Source organism: Chelonia mydas, chromosome 14, assembly GCF_015237465.2.
Source record: "Chelonia mydas isolate rCheMyd1 chromosome 14, rCheMyd1.pri.v2, whole genome shotgun sequence".
Classification (NCBI taxonomy): Eukaryota; Metazoa; Chordata; order Testudines; family Cheloniidae; genus Chelonia; species Chelonia mydas.
Genome location: NC_051254.2, coordinates 6,392,595 through 6,419,757, shown reverse-complemented (window position 1 = coordinate 6,419,757; position 27,163 = coordinate 6,392,595). Strand labels below are relative to the sequence as shown.

The 27,163-nt window shown below is 43.3% G+C and overlaps 1 protein-coding gene and 1 pseudogene across 9 annotated transcripts; one reads left to right on the top strand and one right to left on the bottom strand.

Annotated features, from left to right (window-relative positions):
* Positions 1-5,206, bottom strand: part of LOC102931210 — a 9,295-nt pseudogene extending 4,089 nt beyond the window's left edge.
* Positions 4,501-27,163, top strand: PRKAR1A (protein kinase cAMP-dependent type I regulatory subunit alpha). 9 transcript variants are annotated; one of them, XM_043527679.1, is made up of 14 exons: positions 4,503-4,630; positions 7,190-7,317; positions 10,997-11,070; positions 11,365-11,451; positions 11,952-12,133; positions 17,333-17,506; positions 18,016-18,107; positions 18,367-18,428; positions 19,013-19,059; positions 20,150-20,308; positions 21,236-21,296; positions 21,816-21,937; positions 22,831-22,912; positions 24,708-27,163. In XM_043527679.1, the coding sequence occupies exons 5-14, from the start codon at positions 11,957-11,959 to the stop codon at positions 24,878-24,880; spliced, it is 1,149 nt and encodes a 382-aa protein (XP_043383614.1). In that variant the 5' UTR covers positions 4,503-4,630; positions 7,190-7,317; positions 10,997-11,070; positions 11,365-11,451; positions 11,952-11,956; the 3' UTR covers positions 24,881-27,163. The 9 variants fall into 9 exon arrangements, with proteins under 9 accessions (XP_043383611.1, XP_043383613.1, XP_043383614.1 ...); XM_043527676.1 differs by lacking the exon at positions 11,365-11,451 and having other exon boundaries at positions 4,501-4,644; XM_043527678.1 differs by lacking the exon at positions 11,365-11,451 and having other exon boundaries at positions 4,502-4,630.

The window sequence follows — 27,163 nt, the reverse complement described above, 5'->3', positions numbered from 1 at the left end:
ATTGCTAATAACGGAGAGTCCCTGTGACCCCTGAGTAAATTGTTTCAATGGTTAATTACTCTCATTGTTACAAATATACACCTTATTTCCAGTTTGATTTTTGTCTGGTTTCAACTTCCAACCATTGAATAATATTATATCTTTCTCTGCTAGATTAACAAGCCCATTACCAAATATTTGTTCCCAATATAGGTACTTAGAAATGGTGACCAAGCCACCTTTAACCTTCTCTTTAAGCTAAAAACATTGAGCTCCTTGTCTATCACTATTAGGCACGTTTTCTAAACATGCTCATGGCTCTTCTCTGAACCCTCTCCAATTTATCAACATTCTTGAATTATGTACACCAGAACTGGATGCAGTATCCCAGCACCAGTACAAAATACAGAGGTAAAATAACCCCTCTGTTCCTACTCGAGATCCCCCTGTTTATGCATTCAAGGATTGCATTTAGCCCTTTTGGCCATTGCATTGGTCTGGAAGCTCATGTTCAGCTGATTATCCATCACGACCCCAAATCTTTCTCCGAGTCACTGTTTCTCGGGATAGAGTCCTTCATCCTTTAAGTATGGCCTATGTTCTTTTCCCCTAGGTGTATACAATTACATTTAGTTGTATTAAAACGCATTTTGTTTGCTTGCGCCCCGTTACCAAGTGATCCAGATCCCTTTGTCAGTGACTTGTCCTCTTCATTATTTACCACTCCTCCAATTTTTGTGTTGTCTGCAAATTTCATCAGCGATGATTTTATGTTTTCTTTCAGGTCGTGGAGAAAAATGTTTTATGTTTTCTTTCAGGGTCATGTTTCTGTGATAGTATTTATGCTCTGTAGGCTATAGAGTTGCCCTCTGGTAAAAAAGGCAGACAGAGCTGGAACACAAGTTTTGTGGAAGTCTGTATCTGTTCTAATTATTTTCTATAATAAACACTTCTTGTTTAAGACTTATTGTGATTCCATATATCAAGGGAAAGGCCAGCTTCTACTGCAGCCCCCATGAGAAGCGTATCATCATAGTATTTTTAATAGTATACCCTCCCCCCTCTCCCCATGCTCCATGACTGAGTAACTGTGTAATCACATTGCTGTAACCCCATGCCTTCCTCCCCCATCACCACCCTTCTGTCACTTTCCCTGTCATGTCTAAATTAGAGTGTGAGCTCTTTGTGGCAGGACACTTCTCTTTTCTGTGCTGCAAGGCACCCAGCAGAACATTGGGTGCTGTAAAATAATAACTAATTAAATGCCTCCTCAAGGCAAAATTGTGTCCTAACTAAATGTACACAGCGATTAACAAGGTTTCCCTGAAGCACTTGATGGTAGTAGAGGGTGTGGAGAGATCAACGGGGAGGAGAGTAGGACAGGAGGGAGGAATGTATCTAGGAGAAGTGCAGCACACGGGGGGAGCATTTTATGAACAACAAATGGGTACGGCTGTTCCAAGCATAGCAGGCAGCACAGAAGAAGGAAAAAGCTGACAGCAGGAAAAAAAGATCAAAAGATGAGTAAGAAGAGAGGGCTGGGATGACTTTAGGGAGCGAGGGAAGAGGAGGAAGAGAAGGAAAGGAGTAGAGGTGAATGCCAAGCAGATGTCTTGTAGGACACTGAAGGTGAGGATAAGGAGCTTGATTCTGATGTATGAAAAGACAGGAATCCAGTGGTGGCGTGGTTGAAGGGGGTGATGCGGTCAGAAAGACAGGAAAGGAGGGTGATATTAGCAACTGCATTTTGGACAGGCAGCAGCTGCTGTCTAAAGGGGAATCTGACGGTTTACTGTATAAACGTAATAACAGAGCAAAGTGCAAAACCTGGTGGGCAGAAAGACTTTAAAATACATAAAGTACCCAGCTCTGGCTGTGGTATCTTCCCTCCATATCTCAGCTCCTCTGAGAATTGGGAATTTAGCCCCTTTTGCTACCCTTAACTACCGCTGCTACCTCTTCGCCTTTGTGTGGCCAAGACTCCGCTCCGAGGCTGGGTTTACCCCCTTGTTGGGCTCTTTCCCAGCAGGCTTTCTTCGGGCAGCTGATCATTTAAATCTAAAAGAGACAACCAGCACCACAATGAGGTGACTGAGCTGCACCTGTCTGGGGCAGGCTGAACCTCCTTCCTTTGCAGCTAATATTTCAGCTCCACAGGACGTGGCACATCATCGCAGCCCCTTCAGTTCTCTCCGTAGGAGGCTGCCAGGGAGGTCAGTTTCAGTGGTGTTTGTCTGAGGCGGACGGGATGGAACCAGAGAGAGGGAGGAAGGACCAGTTATACTGATCTGCAACTGGATTCATTGCTGTAAAGCTTTTGCTTTTGGTTCCCTCACTTCATTGTTTTTAGAGCATGACAAAAATGCAACTAACGTACGGAGACAACTCGAGACTTGGAGTAACTCTACTGCTGTTAGTGGATTTTCACCCGGGATGCCTTTGGCTCATGATGGCTGGCTGTAGCAGTGTCCTCTGAGTCAGCAGAATTAATAGATTCGTAGATTCCAAGGCCAGAAAGGACCACTGTGATCATCTATTCTGACCTCCTGTATAACACAGGCTACTGAATTAATCCCTCCAGAAAATCCAGCCCTCGGGCAACATTCCTAGACAACAACTAGAACAATTAGTCCCCTGAGATGCTTTAAGTCACATCCATAAGTCTTTGCTCTCTGAGTGTACATCACCTCGTGATTCACAGTCCCTGGGAATTCATCCAATCTCCTTCAGGCTGAGACCCGTTCTGGCACTTACCAATCTGGAAAATTGAATCTTCCACAGCCCAGTTCATCTTATGGCTGTAACCATGATAGCAACAACTGTGCTAAAGCCTGATTGTGGCTAGAAGGGTTCTAGCAAGATTCCCCCTTTCTCTATCTGTAAGCCGTCCTAGAACTGAGCTATAGACAGTCCCCTCCACAGAGCAGGAGAGCAGCTGAAAACGGAGCTAGCAAAACCATGCTAGAGGGCCTACCTTCACCAGAGATAGAACCACGTTAAATGTAACCATGCTGCTGACAAGGCTGCAGCTAAAATGGTTCAGCAACATCCATGCAGCACCATTTCCCCCCACAACCTCATGTCAGCTGAGTTGGCCTCTCTGTACCTACCATGCAGCACAGCCATGCTTGCATCTGTATGTTTTGGAGGAAACCTGGGTAGCTTTCCCATACTGCCGCAGCTATTACTAAGGGAGCAGCAGCGATCCAAGTTATTTCATTCATAACACTATTTCATTATTATGCGTTTATACAGTTACAGAAAGGTTTTATTTTTCCCCCAGTGTATTTTGAGCTGGTGAAAGGTGCCAGATTGACACACGGCCCAGTGAATTTTAGAAGGACTTCCCACACGGAGACCTTGTTAGAACCCCTTTATAGCCTAACATTCATGGTACAGCCGGGCTCACAACCACACCGCTAGGAACCATATATGAAGCTGTGACGAAGTGGGACTGTTCTTAATGTTTCCTTTCCCGGGCCAGGAGGTCACCTGATTCCTTTGTTCTCCAACCCTTTAGCTCTCACCTTGCAGGGCGGAAGAGCTCAGGCCATCAGTTGCCAGGAAACAGGGTGTCGGCCATTCTCTGTGTCCAGACTCCTGCACACACCTGCCCTCTAGGGCTCTGCAATCATCATACACCCTTACCCCACCCCCTAGATACTTCAGAACTTCATAGGGGAACTGAGTCACCCCCACACTATTCAGAGGAAACATTAAGAACAGTCCCACTTCGTCACAGAAGCATGTTGTGAACGCATTCAAGTCAAGTGCAGGATCAGCCATATTACAACCTGGTTACCAACTTAGTAAATATATGTAGCGTAATCTCTCGAGTGGGAGATAGTATATAGCATGTGTTTATAACAGAGTTCTCAAGACTGCAGATAGGTTCCTTGCAGGGCATCTGGTTCAAGGTTTCAAGATGTACCATATGCCCATGGACATGTCTGAGGCTTTAGCATTGTTGTGGAGGACACTTAACATTGCATCTATGCTACAAACTAAAATCACGATGTAACTAGGTCCCCTGACTCTGTGTAGATGAAGCTTTAAAACTCTGCTACAACAGTGGTGTTGAAACACGATTGTCACTTGGATCGTTTTGACTGCAGCATGGATAGAATCTAACACAGTTTTTTCTTTCACATGATTTGAGAAACAGCCTTAAGAAGACTCAGCACATGAACATTTATTGGCAGGTATTTGGGAGAAATATGAAAATTTAATTTGCACAGAGAAGGCTCTAAGGAGTTGTATTCAAGATGCAGCTGCATCAAAAGCCCTTAACAGAAGGGAGCTCAGATTAGCATTGCAAGGATGTCTTTACAAATCCCACAGTATTCTGCTTGTAGCAGGGTGGACACCCGCTTGGGCCCAGAAGGGTTTAAAACAGCCCTGAGAGAGAGCTGTTGCAGCAGAAAGGCAGCGGGGCTGATTGGGAAAGCAGCCTCAGCTGGGGGCCATGCCCCAATCAGGGCTCAGCTGGCTCTATAAAGGTTGTGAACCAGAAAACCACAGAGACAATTTCTCTGCTGTGAGTGAGAAAAGGGCTTGGCTGCAGGGTCTTAACCAAGTATCTGGAGAGGAGCAGGGCTGGGGATAGGCCAAGGGAGCTGGAGAGCTTCAGCCTAGGAAAGCTGCAGGCCTGGTAAGGCCTATTAGGTACGGGGCTTGCAGGGGCAGCCATGGGTAGGCAGAGGCAGCAGGTCCAAACCCAACCTTGCTTGTGATTGAGTGGCTCATACTGCAGTCTGCCCCAGGGCACAGGGGCTAGCTGGTGACTGGCAGGAGCCTATGACTGAGGTGAGGTAGCGATAGTGGGTGGGGGGTTCCCCTGGGAGGGGGAGACCAGGACTGTGGGGTACTGCCAGGGGGCAGCACCTAGTGAAAGGGGTCCTGGGAGGGACATGGGAGCCAGCAGCAAGGTGAGACACTGGCTTGAAGAGGGGACTCCGGAAGCTGGAATGCTAATTCCCTGAGATGACCAGCAGGAGGTGCTGCTGGTGAGTCTGTGCCCGGCTACGCTGCTCCATGTATTAAGTACATTACTTCTGCACCTTTGAGCTATGACTGCAGTATGATGGAGTGGTTTGCATCATTCCTACAGAATACTGTCATTTTCTCTTGATAAGAGAATGCTGCGAGGCAAATTTTACTTATGGGTGTGATCTTTGTTCCAGGCATAGCAGGATATGAGCTCTATTCCAAAACTGTACAAGGACATGTCCAAACAGACAGTGATGCAATGTGTCAACAGCTGAAAGCCAGAAAAATAGAACAAAATACAGCTGTTTGCAGGGATACTTGAAAGATTTTTCAGTTTAACTAAGGGAAAAAAAATATAATTAAAGCATTAAGTGGATTTGACATTCACTAATAATGCTCAACTTCAATAACACTTTGCAAACATTAAGGACTCCTCACAGCTTACATATAGAGATGGGCTCGAACGGTGACGTTCAGCTTTAGCTTGGGATCTAGCTCTGAAATTTGCCAAAGTTTGGTGGGGCCATGTTTCCGATTAATCTGTTACAGAGAGCTGCTTGAGTAATGAAGCTGAGATCTCCAAAGGTCAAAGGATTTGAACCAGGGAGCTGGTTTGGGCCTGGCTCTTATACCTGTAGCAGACCTAAACTGTTTTTGTTTTTTAATGTGAGAAATAGTACGAAAGTAAGAGAAACGTAAAAGAAACAACACGGACGCATGTTGTAGAGGGCTTGAAAAGTGACAGTGAAAGCATTAGCAGCTTAGGATGACAAAGGGCAGGCACACACATTATACTCCAATTCTTGGTGCATTTCAATCTGTAGGGCACAACATAAATGGCTTCAAAGGAATTAAATGAGATGAATTTTCAGCCTAAAAATTCTCAAGCAATTGCAACAAAGGTTATGTTCCTATTTATATGGAAATCAGCAGACTGAGGACTTGAAGTTCATTTCTTATTTTCTCGGTCTTTTTACATTACATGTGGCACGCATCAACCTACCTGAACTTTGAGAACTTGAGCAATGGCTTGGAAGCTTTAACCATGCACAACTAAGAAATTCAAACAGTGAATCTCAGATGATAAAGATCTTAAATTGTTTTATGAATGTTTTTTAAAAGAACAGATGCTGAATCACTAGTTACACCCTGCAGCTTTAAACAAGAAGATGCTAGCAGCAAGGTCATTTCTAGCTGTATAGCTGATTTCTAGGGTGCCCACCACCTTGGTATTTAGGCTTCCACAAAGGGATGCTTAATTCTGAGAATTCGCTCCCCCTTGATATAACAGTGCCTGGATTTGATGACCATCAGACGAGGTTGCAAAGCCTAAGTATTTTTCTGGGCTTCTCCAGTGGGACTGGACTATGGCAGTAGGTGGTGGGCCAGCTGGTTGATTGGGAGACTTCTTATTTTGGAAAGTCTTGGGAGTGCATATTGTCCTTTTTTGGAACCAATTCTGGTTATAATTTAGTGCTGTCCAGACTTCCCTACATCTCCGCAAATGCAGTTGCAGCATGACCCACCCTATGCCTGCTACATTGGAGATGAACCTGTTGTTCATCTCCAATGTAGCTGTAGCTCACGAAAGCTTATACTCAAATAAATTGGTTAGTCTCTAAGGTGCCACAAGTACTCCTTTTCTTTTTGCGAATACAGACTAACACGGCTGTTACTCTGAAACCTGTTGTGGGGTGTTTTCTCCTCTCCTCCCAGGCAAAGGATGAAGCTGCTCAATTCATTTCCACTGGGAACCCAATGTAGTGTAAGAATACAGGTGAGGAAGACTGTAAGGGTCCAGTGGTGGTGTCCTTAGCCACTGCTTACACACCTGGTATCAGATCTACAATTGGTCCTGAGCCTGGCACCCAGCCCCCTACCTCTCAGCCTGCCAAGGCCCAAATGTGGGATGCAATCTATGACAAAGTCAAAAACGGAGACAAAACAATTATATATGCAGCAAATGCACAGTGGCGTAGGAGTGATTCCTTTGTGAGTGACTCTGCTTAGAGCCTCAGCTACAGGAGTCTAAATTTCTGATGCTAATGATTCAGATAGGGCACTGGAGAGAGAGACAACAGATCTAGACTCCAGGGCCCACTGTGTGACCTGGCGGAAGTCACTTCACAGCTACTTGCCTCAGTTTACCCAGCAGTAAAGTGGGGATAACGATACCCCCTTTGTAAACAACTTTGGTCTACCTTTTAATTTAATTTGACAGATGAAAAGCTGGACATTACGGCAACAATAATGTGAAAGGCTGCCAGCAGGGAACAACACAAGTGATGTGGGACACATGGAACTTTGGGACTAAAATGAGTGACCTCCTTTTAATCCAGGGACACAGAGGTATGTCAACCCTGAACCAAGCCCTTAGGGCCTGGACCTGGCTCAGCCCATATCCACTCCAGCCTGCCTATATGCAGCTCCAAGACTCAAACCTGGCGCAGGTTCAGCCAACTAATGGCCCTCAGAGCCCGTTCCAAGGGCCTAGTTCCCAGGGCCTATATCTAACCCCAGCCCAGCCTGCCTCTAATGTCCCATGCTCCGCCCTTACTGGGCCCTCAAAACCCACATTTAGCTCGGCCCATGCCTGGCTCCCAGAGCCTGTATCTAGCCCCAGCCCAGCCTGACTTTTGGTCCCCAGTCCATGTTTGGATCTTAGAGCTTGTACCCTTGGGGCCTGTGCTTAGCCAAAGCCCTGCCTGGGACTTGGGCCCTGTGCCCAGCCCAGGATCTCAGGGGCTTGTGTCCAGCCCCAGTCCTCAGCCCGTGCCTGGTCTTCATGCCCTGTGCATGGCCCTTGGGGCTCAGGCCCAGCCCAGCCTGGATCTGGGCCCTGTGCCCAGCTCGGCCTCGCCTGTGCCCGGCCTCGCCCTAGGGGCTCACGCCCAGCCCAGATCTGGGGCCCTGCGCCCGGCTCGGCCTCGCCCGTGCCCGGCCCTGGGGGCCCCGTGCCCAGCCGGGCTCGGACCTTGGGGTCTGTGCCCAGCCCGGCCACGCCTGTGCCCGGCCCCCGCCCGGCCCGTGCGCGGCCCACGCGGCCGCCCTCAGCCCAGCACGTGCCGGGCCCTCGCGTCCCGCCCGGCTCCCGTCAGGGCCGCTGTCCCCAGCCCGCCCCGCCCCCTTCGCACGGAGCGGGCGGCAGCGCCCCGGGCGGAGGCTGGAGCTCGGGGCGGGGCGCTGCAGCCCTTAAAGGAGAGGAGGAGGCTGGGCAAGGCAGATCCCTGAGGGGTTGGTCCCTTTAAGGGGAGGGCGGGACATAGCCCCCCGTTTAAGGGGCGGGGCTGGTTGCGGAGCTTTTTTCAAAGGGAGGCGAAGCGGGGAGGACAGAACGGGACGCCGCGGTCTCCTTAAGCGGGCGGCGAGGAATGTGTCGGCGGCTCCTTTAAGACGCTGACGGAGCGGCGCGTCCCCTTTAAGGTTGCCGGGGTGACGGCTCGCAGTGAGAGCGAGGCGCATTGACGTCAGGTTGGCAGGCGATTGGCTGAGAGAGCTGGTTTCCGGTGGGATCTGCCGCCGCCGAGATCGCCGCCGAGGCCGGAGTCCGGGTCGGGGGGAGGGGGGTGAGAGAGGCCGAGGGAACCGCCCGGACCCCGCGGTGAGTGAGGGCCCCCGGGTGCCGCCCCGCCCCGGGAGGCGGAGGCCCCAGGGAGAGGCCGCTGGCCCCACCGGGGAGCACGTCCGGAGCGGCCTGGGTCCGTGGGCGAGGAGGGGGGATGCCGGGGGGAGGGAGGCTCGCGGTGCCGGGGAGGCCCCGGGGGAGGGCAGGGCACTGATGGGGGAGGGGAAGGCCCCCTGGAGAGGGAAGGGGGCAGTGGTGGCGGGGCGATCTAGGGGTTCGGGGGGGGGAGGAGGGTAGAGCACGGGGGGGGGGCGAGGAAGGCCCGGAGTGGGGGGCGCAGGGCACTGGTGGTGGTGAGGCACCCGGGCGGAGGGCAGGGCACTGATGGGGGAAGGGGGCAGTGGTGGGGGGGGCGATCTAGGGGTTCGGGGGGGGGAGGAGGGTAGAGCACGGGGGGGGGGCGAGGAAGGCCCGGAGTGGGGGGCGCAGGGCACTGGTGGTGGTGAGGCACCCGGGCGGAGGGCAGGGCACTGATGGGGGAAGGGGGCAGTGGTGGGGGGGCGATCTAGGGGTTCGGGGGGGGAGGAGGGTAGAGCACGGGGGGGGCGAGGAAGGCCCGGAGTGGGGGGCGCAGGGCACTGGTGGTGGTGGGGCACCCGGGCAGAGGGCAGGGCACTGATGGGGGAAAGGGGCAGTGGTGGGGGAGGCGATCTAGGGGTTCGGGGGGGGGAGGAGGGTAGAGCACGGGGGGGGGGGCGAGGAAGGCCCGGAGTGGGGGGCGCAGGGCACTGGTGGTGGTGGGGCACCCGGGCGGAGGGTAGGGCACTGATGGGGGAGGGAAAGGCCCCTGGAGGGGGAAGGGGGCACTGGTGGCGGGGCGATCTAGGGGTTGGGGGGGGGAGGAGGGTAGAGCACGGGAGGGGGCAAGGAAGGCCCGGAGTGGCGGGGGGCAGGACACTGGTGGTGGTGGGGCACCCGGGCGGAGGGCATGCCCGTGGGGCTGGGAGCAGTCTAGTGGAGGTACGCCGTTACGGCTTCGTCTGGGAGCCTGAGAATTGCAGGAGGTTTGCTGTGCTGGCGGGGTGTGTGTGTGTGTGTGTGTGTGTTTTGCGTGGGGTGGGGGAATCTTCACACCCCGCCACCCCCCTCGCGCACACGTGCAGAAAGAGGAGGTTTAACTTGACTGACACGCACCCCGACCTGTGAATCCTGCCTTACCTGATCCCTGGGAGAGGGGCTTGGCAGGGTTACCTTTTCCACCTGAATGGCATGGACCCCAAGTTGGCGTAATTTGAAAGGAGATTCCTTTATGTGCTGCACCAATCCCAGTTAATAAACCACAGATCTGCCAAGTTTTGCTTATTTGAAAGTGAGAAGGTATTATAGGAAAATGTTTAGGTTTTCAAGATTTACATTGGATGATTCAATAAAACATTAAAAATCCATCCCCTTTCTTAAAAAGATTTTTGCAAAGGTTTTCAATGAGACACTTACAATTTCGCTTATTTCAGTCTCTCCTTCAGACTGCTGCTTCTCATTAATCCAAAACTAATCTCAGAATGAGGGCATCTCCCTTACAAAGGGATGAGGCTAACATTTCAGTTGCTGTTTGGGGGGATCCCTCACCCCATGTGAGGAGCTTATTTTGTGGTTTGAATGTATTCTGGTTGTTCTTCACATCAGGGTTCCACTGTAGAGGCTTACATTTTGGCACTGGCGATTTAACTAAAAATTAGAGATGGGAACAAGGTCCAAAATTTGGATCACGATTTGTAACTCCCTGAAGTATGGCATTGTTTGGGTTCTCATAGTAAAGTCATTGCAATTGCGTATGGTGGCTTTTTTAATAAAAAGCTTTATTGTTACAAAACCTAGAGAGTTCAATGGAAAAAAGTAGGGCTGGTTTGCTTGCTTGACATGTATTCTATTGGCATTGTTTTTTCACAGTAGTCTCTTTGAGCCACTAGCTACTCATGTTTGCTGTCTATCAGCATGATGATGCTTTTTCCATAGACTCTAATTTGCGGGCTGTCATGGAGCCACAAAAGTTACTCTTGGACATTTAATTAGGCTACTTATTGACCTTCAGCATGCAAGTTGTCAAAACAAAAGGGGTAACTGTAGAACTTTCCTCAGTGTAAAGCTCGTGTGTGTTGCATAAACACCACAATGTGTCTGCTTCTCTACATTACTTTTGTTGAGATAAGTGACAAGAATGCAACCTGGTTGAAGTGTTGTCTGTGCGGCATTAACTTTAGTCCTCCTATAATCTCTAGTAGCACATTTCAAAGGAGCATAGTTAATGTTCTATTGACGATATTGCTCTGTATGCTATGTTTGTCAATCTTGTGCCTAAATAGAAAAGCATGTGTAATAGGACTGTAGCACTTGGATTTTTTCAGTGACTCTTCAGATATTAAATATGCAACTTATTTTCTGTCTACCTTTCTTTCCTCCCAAAAGCGGATATTGGGATCAACACACTTCATTGTAAATTCTCTACATATCCACAGCTGTCCCTACTATCTGTGCCCCAGGTAACTTTCTTTACATGGTGTTGTGGTTTTGGCTTTTTTTAAATGTAACCTTTGAAAATGCTCTTTTAAACATATTTTTACTTTTCTCTGTTTAACCTTTTTTGAGAGCAACTTGAATAAACAAAAATTGGTTAAAGTAACACTTATGGAAATTTTCACGCACTAGAAGTTATGCTACTAATAAATCCTATTTGGATCCTGCATTGTATGTAATGTTTTGAAATCTAATAGTTCTAATTACTGTGAACATACTTCAGAATTAGTGTTTTTAGTCTAAATGTCACCCCATTTTAGTTAACTTGAAGTGGAGCATCTCCATTGGGCAAACATCTGTATTTCCATGTCTTCTATTAGCTGTTAATGGCTACAACTACCAGAGAGGTGACTTTTGCTATTACCTTAACAAGTTTGACCATACTTAAGATATTTTTAAAACTTGCCTCTGTGGTGTGAGAGGGACCTCACTGGGGCAGGAAATCTGGGGTATAATTGACAGCCTATGCCCATGACTCTATGCCTTTCAGAGTGCTTAGGGGGCTAGGGATGCTGAGTTTCATTCAGCAGGGGAGTGGTAGGGTGGGGGGGGGGGGCAGGGGAAAACCCCTGCTTCTGTTGGGCCTGTGGGAATTTCTCTAGAGCAACCCAAGGTTCCCACTTCCTCCCAGATGCCAAGTACATCACCTCTCTGCACTGCTGGACAGAGCACAGACTTGGGAATTGAACATTTATTTTAATTACTAGCCCTGCAGATATGTTAGGTTTTTTTTAAAGCAAGATCATTGCAACAAAAGCTAATACTAAGCATAGCTAGGGAGCACGTCAACTGGATCATCTTAATTCTACATGTAGTTCATATAACTCTTTTTTTTTCTCTCAAACAGCAGCAATGGCAGCCTCTAGCAGCAACACCAGTGAGGAGGAGCGTAGCCTCAGAGAATGTGAACTCTATGTCCAAAAACACAACATCCAGCAGCTTCTGAAGGACTGCATTGTACAGCTATGTACAGTCCGACCCGAGAGACCCATGGGATTCCTCAGGGAATATTTTGAAAGATTGGAGAAGGTAAAAATAAGTCTGCGGAGCAGGGGGGAGAATGCAGCAGCCTGAATTTATTTAGTCTCTTAGTTACTTAAAATAAAGACTGATGAGATTCAGATTTGACCAATATTTTTTAATAGTTGTTTATGTTTGAAACTGAAGCAAAGTATTTGTTTGGAAAAGAAAGTATTTTTCTATAGCTAAATGCCAGTTGCTCACTAGTGAAAAGCATCCCTATGGCAACCAAAAGTATGCACATATGATGGGGAGAGAGAGAAGCTAGTAAGGAAGCAGATTCAAGTTAGCTACTGAAAGTAAAATCTGTCAGTTTGGTACTGGGGTCAATAGGTGGGACATATGGCCTGACTTATGATGACCTAAATGATTAAATTTATTTTTACGTACAGCCCTGAAGTATTTTAGTAACAGCCATTCAACTTTTATATTGAGGCCAATTTTCTATAGTGAGTCGTAGGTATAATATTGATTGGGGGAGGGGAAGAATAGTAATCCTAGCTGGTTCATTGAGAACTAACATTTGGTGACTTTCCTCTTGTACTTGTACCCACATTTCAAATAGGTAAACTTGTCTTTGCTCTGTTATGAACTTAGTGTTTCTGTTAAATGGCTGGTACATTCTGTCCCAGAGGTGAGCTAAGTGATTCTTGCACACACCTTGTGTAAAGTACTCTCGGATCCTTATGATCAAAAGTACTCTGTAAATATGATCCTCACATTCCAGTGCCCACTTTTGCAATTAAGACTAGCCCTATTGAGTGATTCATTATTTAATATACCTATTTCTTATATCTGAGCATCTTTACAATAGCATTTTCATGTAAGGTGTGATTCAGGGCAAAACTTGGTGTAACTGATCTTTTCTACCAGCATATTCATGTCTAGTACTTTTCTGTTGCCTGTTACTGTCTGTGATATTCTGCATCTGCAAACCAATAGTCTTTGGTTAATACTGTGGTGGCTATTGCTGTCACTTCAGATTATATTCAGGTGCAGACACTTCTCTCATTATTTGCATTCTGTAAATCCATATGTATGTTTTTCTCCTTATTCTAATTTACTTTTGCTAATAGTTCCCCCTCTCTACTTCAATCTGTAGAAGAGTGTAGGTCAAACAGCATACAAACTGTGGCATCTGCCTTATGATTCTATCATATAGACCACTATTTAGTTATTGGATCCATCCATGAATGCTGCAGATTTTAATACAAACTCTGCTGTTGGGCACGATATCTGAAGAAAAACCTCCATTGTTTTGTGGCCAGGAACTGGGATAATCTTATGTCCAACTTCCTACATTTTTAACCTGAACATGTAGTTGCATCTTCAAGAACGGTCTCCATATAATGCCTTTAGTAAACTATCCAACTCCTATAAAGTCCACTGATTGTCAGTGTGGGGTTTGAGTTACTCTAATCACAAGTAGATTCCTAAATTCTGCATTTCAACCCTTTTTTTTTTTAAGTGTAACTGTTTTGAATATTGCAAAATTACCTTATTGCATTTAGTTCAGCCTATAGCTAGAATAACTACGGGGATGTAAAAGGGGAAGAGGCAAATGTTTCTGTGTAATCAGCTAACATGCAGCGAATGCAATATTTAATCTAGCAAAAGAAGTTCAAATTCCTTTAGTAAGACAACAGGTCCTGCTACCTCTGTACTTAAGTATCATGTATTTGTCCATGTTAAAATAACTTAAGAAGGTTTTTTTGTTTTAAATGTAGTAAACTGTATTCACTCTGAGTCCAAACCTATAAGAAGGTTGAAAATAATAGTAGTTCAATATTTACATTTCCCCTAAATGGATTTTTGTAAATTTCAGTTAAGGTCCTTTAGTATTATCAAAGATAAATCGTCATATATAATGTTAACTGACTCTAGTGCAATCATTTTATTTATCTGATTCTATATCAAAATAGATCTATGATATGAAAGCATGATATGAATTTAAACACTTTGCTTGTCTTGAAGTCCATTTTTATATGCAGACTTGTATTTGAAAAACCAAAAAAAGTATTCTTCTCTAACTAGTTTCATCCATTCGGGCCCACGGATTCTAAACTTGGCCTTAGTGTAACCAGGTGTCATAATGCCTAAATAGCTATCAAATAACAGAGAACCAAAGTTTTAGTCTAGCACAGGATGTTCTCTGACAACTGTGGCTGAAGAGCACAATGCTAAGCACTATTATTAATCGCCTCCAACTTCCGGGAGAGTGAAGAGATTTGCAAAGGAATGTGGTCTTTGGATGCATCTCTGACAAAATAGAACTATCTGATATATCCCGTAACCCTGTTAAATGGGGGAAGATAGAGGCTGCTGTGGCAATATGGACAAAAAACATACTAGTAAGAGACATTACTTTAAAAATTGAGGCTAAATATATAGCTGAAATAAATATCACTGTTCAGCTCTTCCTTTCTGTAGTTACAGATTTGTGATTACCTCTTCCACATGATGTATCTCTAACCATGATTCATTTTATGTCTTAAATTTAACGTCCATCTGTTTGAAAAAATCAGTTTTGAAACTTCTACCTCAATATTTTCTATTTATTTATTTTTAAATTCTTGTGTCCAACTTATTTACCGGAATTCAAGCCTTTCTTCCTCTAAAAAGTATTGTGGCGAAGAATGCTTCTATATGAACCAAACTACTACACTTCAAATAAAATGTCTCTGTAGCTAGTCTACGTGTGGCACACTGACCTTTTGTGTGTTCTACTATGCAAACATGTTACTTAACTTATTATTCTTCACTGGGGTTATTAGCTACACAATACTGTGCCTGGCCTCATACTCTGGCTTATGAGCTGGAGAAGCTTAGTGTAGATAACGCATACTACGGTCCATTAGGCAATTGTTAAAAATTGGACATAACTGTCCATGGGGATAAGGACACTTTTTAAAAAAAATACTTTAAATATAGAACTGGGATACAAAAAAGATTTAAATTGTCCTGTTCCCCTGTGCTGTGCCATGGTCTCCCCCCAACACTCTCCCATTCTTAGGAATTGCAGGGCACTTGACACAGTGAGTGTCTTATGTGCAGAACACAGGCACAATGGGGTTATTTCCCTTAAATCCACAACAGCAAGGTGAATTTAAGGGAGATTTTTTTTTAACATTCCTTGTTTTAGCATTTGATGGCTTAATGCTAACTTTTTTTTCTTAGATGTCTAGAGTGGCATGCTGATTTGCTGGCATCCATTAGAAGTACAAATTGCACAGAAGTCACTGAGACTACCGAGTCCCTTAATGAGATTTGAGTTCAGAAGTATTTAAAATATCTAACTGTGCAGTCCGATAGTTCTGCAAGTGAAAGAATACTTCTTATAACGGCTGATACGCTGCTTGCTGGCATGGAAGTGGAGGGCTCATGGGAGTGGAGTGAGGCTGTGTATTACTTGAAAGTATTCCTAACTCTTAAACTTACTAGACTTCAAGTTGTGTTCCTCTTGATATGTCTATAGTATTGGAACAAATAGAGTGGACCTTACTTCATGGATAAATATAATTTTAAAACAACTTTCGGCATATATTCTGAATGTGTGTGGTGCAGCCATCCTTGGAAGTGGGGTGTGGAAATTGAGTGAATGTTTGCAGATGTTGTCATTATATGTGCTGTAGAAAGGATGCTGTCAAGTACTGTAGTTTAAACCCTACCCTTAGTCATTGAACTATTTTTAACAAAACCTGAGTGTAATGGGCTCTTCCCTAAAAATAGAAAGAAATAAGTTTAAATATCCCCCTGCTCTTTGAAACATCACACACTATTTCATTCCTGCATGAGAAGCAGGAAGTGAAACTGACTAAACAGGCCAGTGCAGTTTTTTGGCCAGCTCAGAGATATAAAATGAAAACTTGCTGTAATGTTTATCTGCTTTTTCTTTCCAAAGCACTCTGGTTATACATGGCATTTAAGTGGCATTGCATGTATATCCGGAGTGGAGGACGGCAGCCAAGCAGAACGCTGCCCAGCGGTACATGGGAGGGGAGAGTTTGGTCAAGGACGTTGGATCAGAGCCTGCAATTAAAAGTGCCCTGGGATCCAGGCACAGCAGATAGTTCCTCAGTTTTTAAGGTCTTAATCCCAAAGTCCTATACCAAAATGCTTGGAAAACTTAGCTGAAGCTGTCATGATTTTACATACTTTGGTTCCGCTTTTGGTTCTAGCAATATCAAATCTGCTACTTAATCCGTTGTCTACACTGCAGCTAGCAGTGTGATTGTTGCAGCATTGGTGTTGGCTTGAGCTAGCCAGGTGGGTGCAGATCCAGGGCATCAGGCAGGCTTGACTCGCTCAGCTAGCCTGAGCCACCGCCAGTGCAGCAACGTCAACATTGCTATTTTTGGTGCGCTAGCTTGAGCTGAGCTAGTGAAGTCTGTCTGCCTGCACTGGCAATAGCACCTCCTAGCTGCAGTGTAGACATGCCCTGAGTTAGCTCCTTCAGTGCATACAGAGGGACCAGTATTCTGGGTGACAGTCTAGCTAGATTTAACTTTATTTCAGTTCTAATAGTCTAGTGTGTCTCTCACTCATTCAACTTGACAGGTGATCAGTATGGAAAATATATAACTCTTATAAAAGCTAACAAATCTGTGGCTTGGAATGTAAACTAATGGGTGAATTTATGAACACTAAAACCATCCAATAGCTCATTTATGTTTCTGTTAAAATAACCTAAGGTTATTAAATACCTACCTGGTCAATGACTTGACCTTGTTTTCCAGCTGCTTCTGTAACGTGGTTTTCTGGGTAATTGCTCTTCTGTCTTTAAAAGCCAACCCTGCCCCGCCCCCCCCCCCCCCAAAAAAAAACAAACAAACAAACAAACAAAGAAACCAAAAAAAACCAAACCTCAGTTCAGGGGAGACTACTGGGCTCACTTGTTGAATGCATCCTATGCAAGCAGCAGCACTTACAGTGGAGTTCCTCCATTGTGTGTTGGTTACGTCATAAGAGTGGGGTGAAAGTGCTCGTTTGTTTTAATAAGGGAAATAGACATTTGACTGACTCTCGTCTGTTACGCTACTTTAAAACACAGCAGCCTTAGTGTTATAGAAGTATCTTCCCATCTGCCACAGTATGAGATGAATAGTAGAGAGGAATCTCCTACGTTGGCAGACTGAACTGGAATATGATCTGTAACTAAATTTTTACCCTTGGATTATGTGACACGGAAACATTTCCTTCCTGTTTTAGGAGGAAGCAAAACAGTTGTTGAATCAACAGAAATCTGGGTCACGCTCAGACTCGCGTGAGGATGAAATCTCCCCTCCTCCACCTATGAACCCTGTGGTTAAGGGCCGAAGAAGGCGTGGGGCCATCAGTGCAGAAGTCTACACAGAAGAGGATGCTGCATCTTACGTTAGAAAGGTGGCCTACACTTCAACCATTCCCAAACCCCTGCAAATCTAAGCTTTGATCATATATACGCCTCTCTATTATCAGGGGGCCATGTTGCTGTCCTCTGTGAAAAGCCCCGTTTGTTGCCCCAGTGGTGTTACACAAATGCATAGCAAACCACTTCTGCTTTGTGCATCATTTCTGGATAGTGCCCAGCTGGTGTGGCCTCGCTAACCCACATGGTATGTCTACAAAGCAGTCATGCCAAGCCATGCATGTTGTTTACTCTGGACTGGAGCCTGTGATGTATGGTAACAAGGCTTTGGTTTCACTTGAGCCATTCCCACTTCTGGACAAATCCCATCCTCTTCCTGTTCCACGGTCTCACTCCATAAAATCTTCGGATATGTTTCCTCTTGTTTCTTGTCTCTGGCAGAATTTCAGTACAGTGCATTATTATGGTGGAGCAGTTTTCTTCCATTTTTTATGGGTACATTACTACATTTATAATCAGCGCTTTGTTTTTGATTATGCTCTAGGTTATTCCTAAAGATTACAAGACTATGGCTGCTTTGGCTAAAGCAATTGAGAAGAATGTGCTATTTGCCCATCTTGATGATAACGAAAGAAGGTAGGACCTAATCTCTTAATCTGGCTCTGCTTTGCTATCAGTATGATTTCACTGTAGCTTTTTTAAAGCTTTTAGTGTTTTAAAGAACAAACCTTTTAAACAATTCACAACATGCAAAACTGAACAGCTTTATGAGGGGAAACAGTCCAGCCATATCGATAACCGGAGAGGTCCTGAAGAATCTCTGTCAAATGTCAGTACTAACACATGTGCATATAACAGGCAACCAAACTGTTGATAACTTTGAAATCTCTTCCAGTGACATCTTTGATGCTATGTTCCCAGTCACCTATATTGCAGGCGAGACTGTCATACAGCAAGGTAAGTGACGATGTTTGCATTGATAACTAAACAACTTGTAGGTTGTGAGATTCTGGATCTATGGGTTTGTTCTGCTCTTATGGCTGTAAGAACACTTGTTGCATTCAGTAGACCTTGCTTGCTTTTTATGTGAACCACCACTTATGGTGGGGCAGGGGGGGAAGGAGAGTGGAGCCACTGCAGGTAGTCTCTGTCTGTATCAGTGGCTTAAACTGTTTTGATGGTTCTGTAGAGCATACTACAGGTGAATTTACTGAGGAGAGGTAATGCTGCTGCTCTGTTTCACAGCAGCAGGTGTCCCTTTCACAGGTAGGATGAGGAAATGTGCCTGTGGTGACATTTTTCCCAGCATAAAATAGGCAATGTGTGCTTTTTTTTTTTCTTTTTAAGCCTCATTGGGGCATCTTCTGGCAGGCCTGGTACCAAGGGTTAACATATAAACCCCCAAAGTGCCTTTTTAATATTCCTCTGCCATTTTATAAAACATGAATCACTTTACAGCTTGTGTAGTGGGCTTTTTTTTTTTCTTTTTTCAACTGAATTTTGTATTTTTTTTCCTCCCCCCCACCCCCCCTTATCTTTAGGTGATGAAGGAGATAACTTCTATGTTGTCGATCAAGGAGAAATGGATGTAAGCTTTAATAGTGGCTGAGATTTTAATTTTATTAACTGAGAATGTATCCATCCCTTGCAGAAATACTGGTAACATCTTGAGGCCTTTCTTTATGTGGAAATTAGAAATGATTTTTTCTCTGGCCGAACTGTTCTGTTATCCATTCTTTTGGGATATTCCTTTAGAACAGGATCCTTCTCAAGAAAGCTTATTTTGCATGTTACTCTTTGCTCCTTTTGAGCAGCTCTGTGGATGTGGCTGTGCAGAATATGAACACATCCTATATTGTATGACTCCAAATGAACAGTTTGAATGCTGACAATGTTTCATGCTGTATGAGCACAGAAACAAAGGGAGAGGAGGTATACTAGGGGTAATCAAGAAAGTTGGACCTTTACAATAAATAAGTAAATCATTGATCATGGTATAATCAAGGTCCAGACTCCAGAGACAAAGATAACAATAGTCCTGATAATAAGTAAATAGACTTTTGCAGTCTGTTCAAAGGCATCTGGCTGCAGCCCACCTATTGACTACCCCTGGAGTATACTCCTGTAGTTGAGGCACAGGACTAGTAAAGACAGACCTGGGTTTTATTCCAATTTTTGCCATAACCTATTGTGATCTTTTCTGTTTCCCCAGCTGTAAAATTGAGTTAGTACTTCACAGGTCTATCAAGTTCTGAGACTTAAGTTCACAAATCCTTGGATGAAAAATGGAATATACCTACAACGAATTATTATGATAGTACATACAAAGACAGTCCTTTCCCCCAAGTCTTTGAAATCTTACAACTTGGAAATGGTGCCAAATTGCTGATTAAATCTCCAGTCTTTCAGTATGCATCCGATGAAGTGAGCTGTAGCTCATGAAAGCTTATGCCCAAATAAATTGGTTAGTCTCTAAGGTGCCACAAGTACTCCTTTTCTTTTTGCGAATACAGACTAACACGGCTGTTACTCTGAAACCAGTCTTTCAGGGGTGATCTAAACTAGAATATTTCCCTGTGTAATATAGTCTAAAAACATAGCACAGAGTAAGAGGAACTTTTAAAGTATCTTTGTGGCCAGTTGTTTGCCCTTGTTGACCAATGCGTATTTCCTTTCAGGTATACGTGAACAACGAGTGGGCAACCAACGTTGGTGAAGGTGGCAGCTTTGGAGAACTTGCCCTGATTTATGGAACACCCAGAGCAGCAACTGTCAAAGCAAAAACAAATGTGAAATTGTGGGGTATTGACCGAGACAGCTATAGAAGAATCCTTATGGCAAGTTTTTTTTTTTTGAATGTATGGGTTGTGCAGTTAATTCAAGGTAGCATATTTACTAAACAGAAATGTCTTTTTGTGACCTTGCGTGATCATTCCAGTTACTCCTGGTTACTAGGGCCTCTGTCTGCATTGTACTGCAGAGGGACTCGTATCTTGAATAAAAAGAAACTCAGACTCTTTTAGGTTATGACTAGTAACCATGCTGTCATTCACACAGATTTTGTATATGTCTGGCAAGAAGGGGAGGGAAAGATTTTGAGTTTTGTTAGGTCAAGACAAATCTAAAATTACAAATGCAGTGTTCGATTATTGTGGTATCTGTGCTTATATTTAATCTGCTATAACAGTGTGATTGCTCTTATTGGACTTTGATTCTCCCACCCTCTGTCTTAGCCTGCCATTTTGCTGGTCTGTGTTTAAATAGTCATAAGTGACTAAAGTCAACCGTGCAGCCTAGAATCAACATGAGGCTGATCCAGCAATCTTTACTCATGCCAGTTGTCCCTTATACTCTAGCATTATTACTCACATGAGTAAAGGTTGCAGTATTGTGCTATAAATTATGTAATGCATGCATCATAATGGATATGGATAAATATATAACTCTTATCAAATTTCATTACAAGTAGAATGGTTTTTTTTTTTAGTATTTAGGGACAGTATATTGTGCAAGCCTTTGCCTGAGTGCCTTCTGAGAGGTGCTGAGCGCACTCAGATCTCACTGAAATTAATGAGATTTGAAGGCATTGGCACTTTGCAAATTTGGGCCCTTAAAACGGAATATATTAAGTCTTGTTGAATTGGGTGGCCTTTTTTGTGGCTTATCTTTAACTTTCCTTTAAAACTACTACAAAATGAGTAGAAAATAAAAGCTTATCTTGGTGTTTGCCTGGATTTTTTTTTTTTTTTTTTTTTTTTTTACAGGGCAGTACATTGAGAAAGAGAAAGATGTATGAAGAATTCCTTAGTAAAGTATCTATATTGGGTGAGTGAGAGGGCTTCACTTTAAACTTTGATGTAATGGTGGATTGTAATGAGGTGGATACCCAGTTAAACCTCTGTCATGGTAATCTGTTAAAACTAATTACATAGTGTATGCTGATTTTTTTTGCATAATCCTAAAACAATGTCTACACTACCACTTAGGTTGGTGTAACTTATATTGCTCAGGGTGTAAATAAGCCACCCTCCTCCTCTAAGCTACATAAGTTTCACCAGCCTAAGTGCCAGTGTGGATGGTGTTATGTCAGCGGAAGAACTTTTCTTGCCTACATAGCTGCTGCTGTTGAGAGTGGATTACTTAGGTCGAGGGGAGAGCTCTCTCCCATTGGCTTACAGCGGCTCTCTAGTATAGCTGCTCTAAGATATCTAGTGTAGCCATTGCCTAAGACTATTATAATTAAGGTCTTGATTTTTACAAATGTATATTACCAGAGTAATTTTGAGAGTGGGAACAGATACTGTATGAAGCATACTAAAGACTTTGACTGTTGACTTTGTTTAGAATCTCTGGACAAGTGGGAGCGTCTCACTGTAGCTGATGCCTTGGAACCGGTACAATTTGAGGATGGACAGAAAATTGTGGTGCAGGGAGAACCAGGAGACGAGTTCTTCATTATCTTAGAGGTAAGTGGCTGTTACTTCTGCTTAATATGTTGAGTTACACAAAACTAAACATCTGGTTCTAGGAATTTATTTTATTCTCCTTGTGTCTGTGTAAAACTCTGAGGAGAATGACGTGACTAACACTTACACTTTTGGGTGCCCAGGCAAGGTGAATGTAAATTTGCTCTGCTGTTTTTTATAAATGGCACTTCCAAGAGAGTGAGGTAGCTCATCTAGCCCATAAATCAACCCACTCAGGTACCTGTTAGCTGAGGGAATTGGAAACCCTGGATATCCTCTTTTGGTGGGTGTAAAACTATTCTGGTCCTATACCTGTAAGTAGCTGTAGGTGTTCTGGTATGTGCTATAGTGCATCTCTAGATAAGCGTGCATCTCCAGAAACTGTCTTGCTAGTTTCACAATATATGAACCACAATATTTCTAATGACCTGTATAACTTTTTTTTGTGTGTGTTAAAGTTATCTTGATAATCCATAGTATCATACTGCAGGGACACAGCACCCTCTCAGACCTGCACTATTTCCCTAATTTTTCTGAATACAGAGGAATAGAACAGGAGATGGCTAGTAATGTTTCTTGTTACTGGTTCCATTATCTCTTGAGTGTTTCCTGCTAATCAAATTATAAGATGCCTGTAAAGTAACAAAGAAGGCGGTAGGAATTCCATGATGCATGTAAGTACCATCCTAAGGGGATTTAAAGGAGAGACCCAGAGGACTGTTTTAATATGAATGGATAGTGAAATATATGTGAAGTGTGTAATGGGGCTTTTAATGGATAAGACACTTCCTGTATGACACACTGCACTGAGGCTGAATTCCTGTGGAAGTTAAAATGTTTGATATTTAAATGATACTGGCAAACTCCTTTTGCTAATAACTGATTTATTAAAGGGCACCGCTGCAGTGTTACAGCGGAGGTCGGAGAATGAAGAATTTGTTGAAGTGGGCAGACTGGCACCTTCTGATTATTTTGGTGAGTTACATTGCTGCAGGTATAATTGTCTGCGCCGTTGTCACTGTGTCTCCATAGCTGGGTGATATATCTCTTACTGTGGGTTAAGAAGGTGATAGTGGCAGGATGGGTTTGGTTATTTTGCCAATTGTTTGAGAATATCTGTTTTGTTTAACTTCTGTAACTACATTGATGATCCTTTGAGTACCATGTAAATGACTAAAAGCTCAAAAGTCCGTGTATTGTGGAAAGGTGGTACCATCTCCTTTAGTTCCAAGGTCTCAACCATCTTCCATTATGAAGACTGCTTTAGCCTCTGTATTTTTAGCTTAAAAATTTATTTATTCTGAAAACTTTCAGATACATTGATAGCAAAGGAAAATATTTAGTTGGATAGAATATAACATTTATTGATTTATGGAAAAATATGTAAATTGATCAGCTTCAAGTGAAGTCTTTCATGTACATACACACTTTCTTCAGGAGGGCTTTAATGGTATATGTTGCATCCGTTAAGGTTGTGACAAAATATACATTTCTTTATATTTTGTCGGTAATATTGGATGTTCTTAACTGTAAAGTACTTTGCTTTTTGGAGGGACACTAACTTGAACGTGGTGGTTTTTATTTTGACTTTTTTTGGATCCAGCACTCTTTAAATAGTGTAGTGTATAGTTTTGATTTATGTCTGTCTGATTTATTTTTAACTCCTCTGAGGTTTAAAGAAATATATCTTGGAATGTCTTCAGAACAATGCAAAAAGTGCACAGGCCTTCTCTCCCTCTCCCTTCCTTTAGTGCAGAAGCCTACCTGTGGCATATTCAGTTTTTCAGCTTTGCTGGTACTTTAATTAGCATATAGCCTCTTGCAGAGCCTGAAGAACATGCGGAGGAGTAGTAATGTGCTGGGTCTTCAGGCAGATGCATGAAACTGGAAGTGCAACTTACTATCAAAAAAAAAAAAAAATGGAGGTTGACTATATGCAAAGTAATCGGGGAAAATGACTATTTCCTCATACTTTTCACTTTAGAATTTCTGGGGGTTACTGTTGCTACACGTAGGTACAGAATGTTCTGATGGAAATATAACTGCCAAGTTGAACATGTCTCTGTTCTAGGTATTTAGGATTTGTGATAGGTAACCATGTTGTTACTTAGTAACTGTAACAGGTTTTTGAAACAAAGCTTTTTGACTTTGTGGTTTTTCTTAAATGGGAAGCTAGAGGTTTCCCGATATGGGATCTCCATTAGCCCACTGCCAAAGCATATCTAAACTAAGGGAACTGTTATCTCTCAAATTAGTAGTCATAGATTTCAGATCTGGTTGTATTCAAATGGTGCTTTGTTGGGTTTTTTTACATTAAAAGATGTCCTTGGATACCAGGTCCTTATGTTTTCGTAAGATACACAAAGTCATTTCTACAGCATGTTAATAACTATGCAGGTGCTTTACTGTAAACAGTTACTTTTTTTTAACCACTCATTCACTAGAAAAATGACTTTGACCTTCTATGAATTGTGAAACCTGTACAAATAGACAATGCAGCAAACTATCCTGAACACCCCAGAGTATCCCCAATTTTTTTCCCTCGAATAAAAGTCTACCTTCATAGAAGACACTATTCTTGAAGCAGCTGACTTGACGATCCCTTGAATAGTTTCTAAACACTGAATTCATTATTAATACAACTCTATTCACAGATCTTTCTGATCAGTGCTAAAAACCTGGCGTTCTCTTCTCTGCACTCTTGTAGCTGTTGTAAATAGTGTGGTAGCTACAGTTCTTTTAACCGTGTTTTCATTTTCTGTCATCCCAGGTGAAATAGCTCTATTGATGAACCGTCCTCGTGCTGCCACAGTCGTTGCTCGTGGCCCCTTGAAATGTGTAAAGCTTGACCGACCCCGATTTGAGCGTGTCCTGGGTCCGTGCTCGGATATTCTCAAACGAAACATCCAGCAGTACAACAGCTTTGTATCCCTGTCTGTCTGAAATTTTGCTCCCTCTCAAATACATGCTTCACGAATGCAGACTGCTTTATTCCCTTGTGCAGAGCCACACGGCCACTGGCATTTGCAGCTTCCTGTCTGTTTAAAGAGAAATTGCTTTATCAAAGCACCATTTTTATTTTAGAGCATTAGTTCTGTGCTCTCTGTCCCGTTAAATAGAAAGAGTTCTATGGAGACCTTTGCTGTTACTGCTTCTCTCTATGCAATGTCTAGTGTCTGACTTGGGCCATTGCTGACTTGCTTTTTGGTGAAGAGATCTCCTGGCACCAAGCTAATTGCCATAGAGTCGGGATGTAACAGTGGAAAAATTTTTTTTACAGATTGTTCATATTTTTAGGCTGTGGTCCTAATCTACTGTCTTTTGAAAAGAGAACTGCCCTTATAATTGAGCTTCTCTAGATTTAAATTTTCTGGGTACTGTAATCCTCAATTCAATCCTGAGGCATCAGCTGCTAGTACAGCCACAGTTGGAAGTTAGCAGTCGCTCTATACCCTTGTCTACTGGTTCAAGATTGCTTGGTTATGTTTTGTCAGGTTTCGCGTAAAAGCTTTTAAGGTTTATAGTTCTGGTCAACTGCTGCAGATATTACTTAGTTCCCTGACTCTCACTGCAACTGATCTTTGCCTGTCTTGTTGTCAGCTGTGGATTCACCCCTCTAGATTGTTCCTGTTCCTAACTTCAAAAGCCAAACTTTGGGTTAAACACTTAACTTCAGTCACTTGTCGTTAGACTGGCACAAGAATTGTACAACTACCCAGCTAGTGCCAAATAGTAATGTTTGTGCTCTGGATGCAGTGCAGGAATTGGAAGTGTACATTTTGTTTTGCCCTGTAACTTTTGCTTGCTACTTATTTCACAGTTGACTCTGTCCTTCAAAAGATTGTTTGCTCAGTTAACTCCTTGGTACCCGGGAAACTAATTTTGCCTGTTCACAACCAGCATCAGATGCAGGGTGGAGCGTCTAGCCCAATGAGATGAATGGTGATGCTGTGGAGAATGTGAGGCAGAAAAAGTGAATGTCTTGGTTATTCCTGCTACTCAGTTGTTTTAAGTAATACATATTTTTAAACCAGCCGAAAGTTTTTATCTTTTTAGTTTTCATTTTAAAGTTAGTCTGAACACACATACTGCATCCTCTGTTTCCTGCCCAGCTTTTCAGATTCACGTGAGAAAATATTTTACATATTTTTGGAACCTGTTGCTAAGTCTTAAATGTATTTCAGTATTTACCAGCTTTGTGTTGTATTATTCTGTGCATACCAATATTACCCAACAAATTTGACTGAATTCCACAGTTCAATAATGTAGGCAACTTAAGGCTTCCTTTAAACTGTAATTTATATGAACTAAAGTAGGGTTGTATTGGGAGTGACAGCAAGCATTTTTGCATTCATTATGCAACTGTTTCTAATGATGGATCCCTTCTTTTTTCCTTTCTGAGGTAATTGAACTTGGTAGACTACTTTCCAGGCTTGTAGACATTTTTTTAAATGTCTGCTCATCAGACATAAATACAAAGTTGAGGGTATCAGAACTTTGCAGTTTTAGGGATATTTTAGAGTCCACAAACTCCCTGAGATGGAATTAATTGTAAAAGGATTATGTTGTGTGAACTTTGTTTTTTTTTTTTCAAAAGATCTTTTGAGTGGAGGATTCCTACCAGTGCTCTACAGGAGTAAACAAAACTAGTTTTGTAAAACTATTTTCTTCAGTTTTCACTGTAGCTAGATTTTTTCTTCATATATGTTTAGTTACTTTGAAGCTTGATTTGATCCTTCTTGAAGCGCCAAAAAAACACACACACACACCTATGTAAACTAGTTAGAGCTCCACAAAAAATGCACATTTTTTTATATAAGGCTTTCTAATCAAGTTTCACTATTGCATCTTTTTAGCTTGCTGTTTACTCCCTTTTGTAGTTTTACCTACAAGATTTTAAGATAACTCAGCTAAGTCTGAGTTACATATTAATCACAGTTATAGCTTTACCTTTGTGTGCAATTTAAATATGTTTGAAACCACAGTTTGGCATAGTTTGCCTTAGCTAACATTCAGGGCTTTAGAAGTAATCTCTTGCTAGGCCACCTTTAGCAAAGTTATGAAGTCTACTGCCCTAGAGAGCTATAGTCAACCAGAGGACCATTTTTGTATTGTTATCTGACTATATAAGTCTGATGTACTGTATGTGCTAATATATTATTATTCCTTTTGTTATAGATTGTCCTAATGGCAGGTAAAGCAATAAAAACGATTTAAATTCTTAAA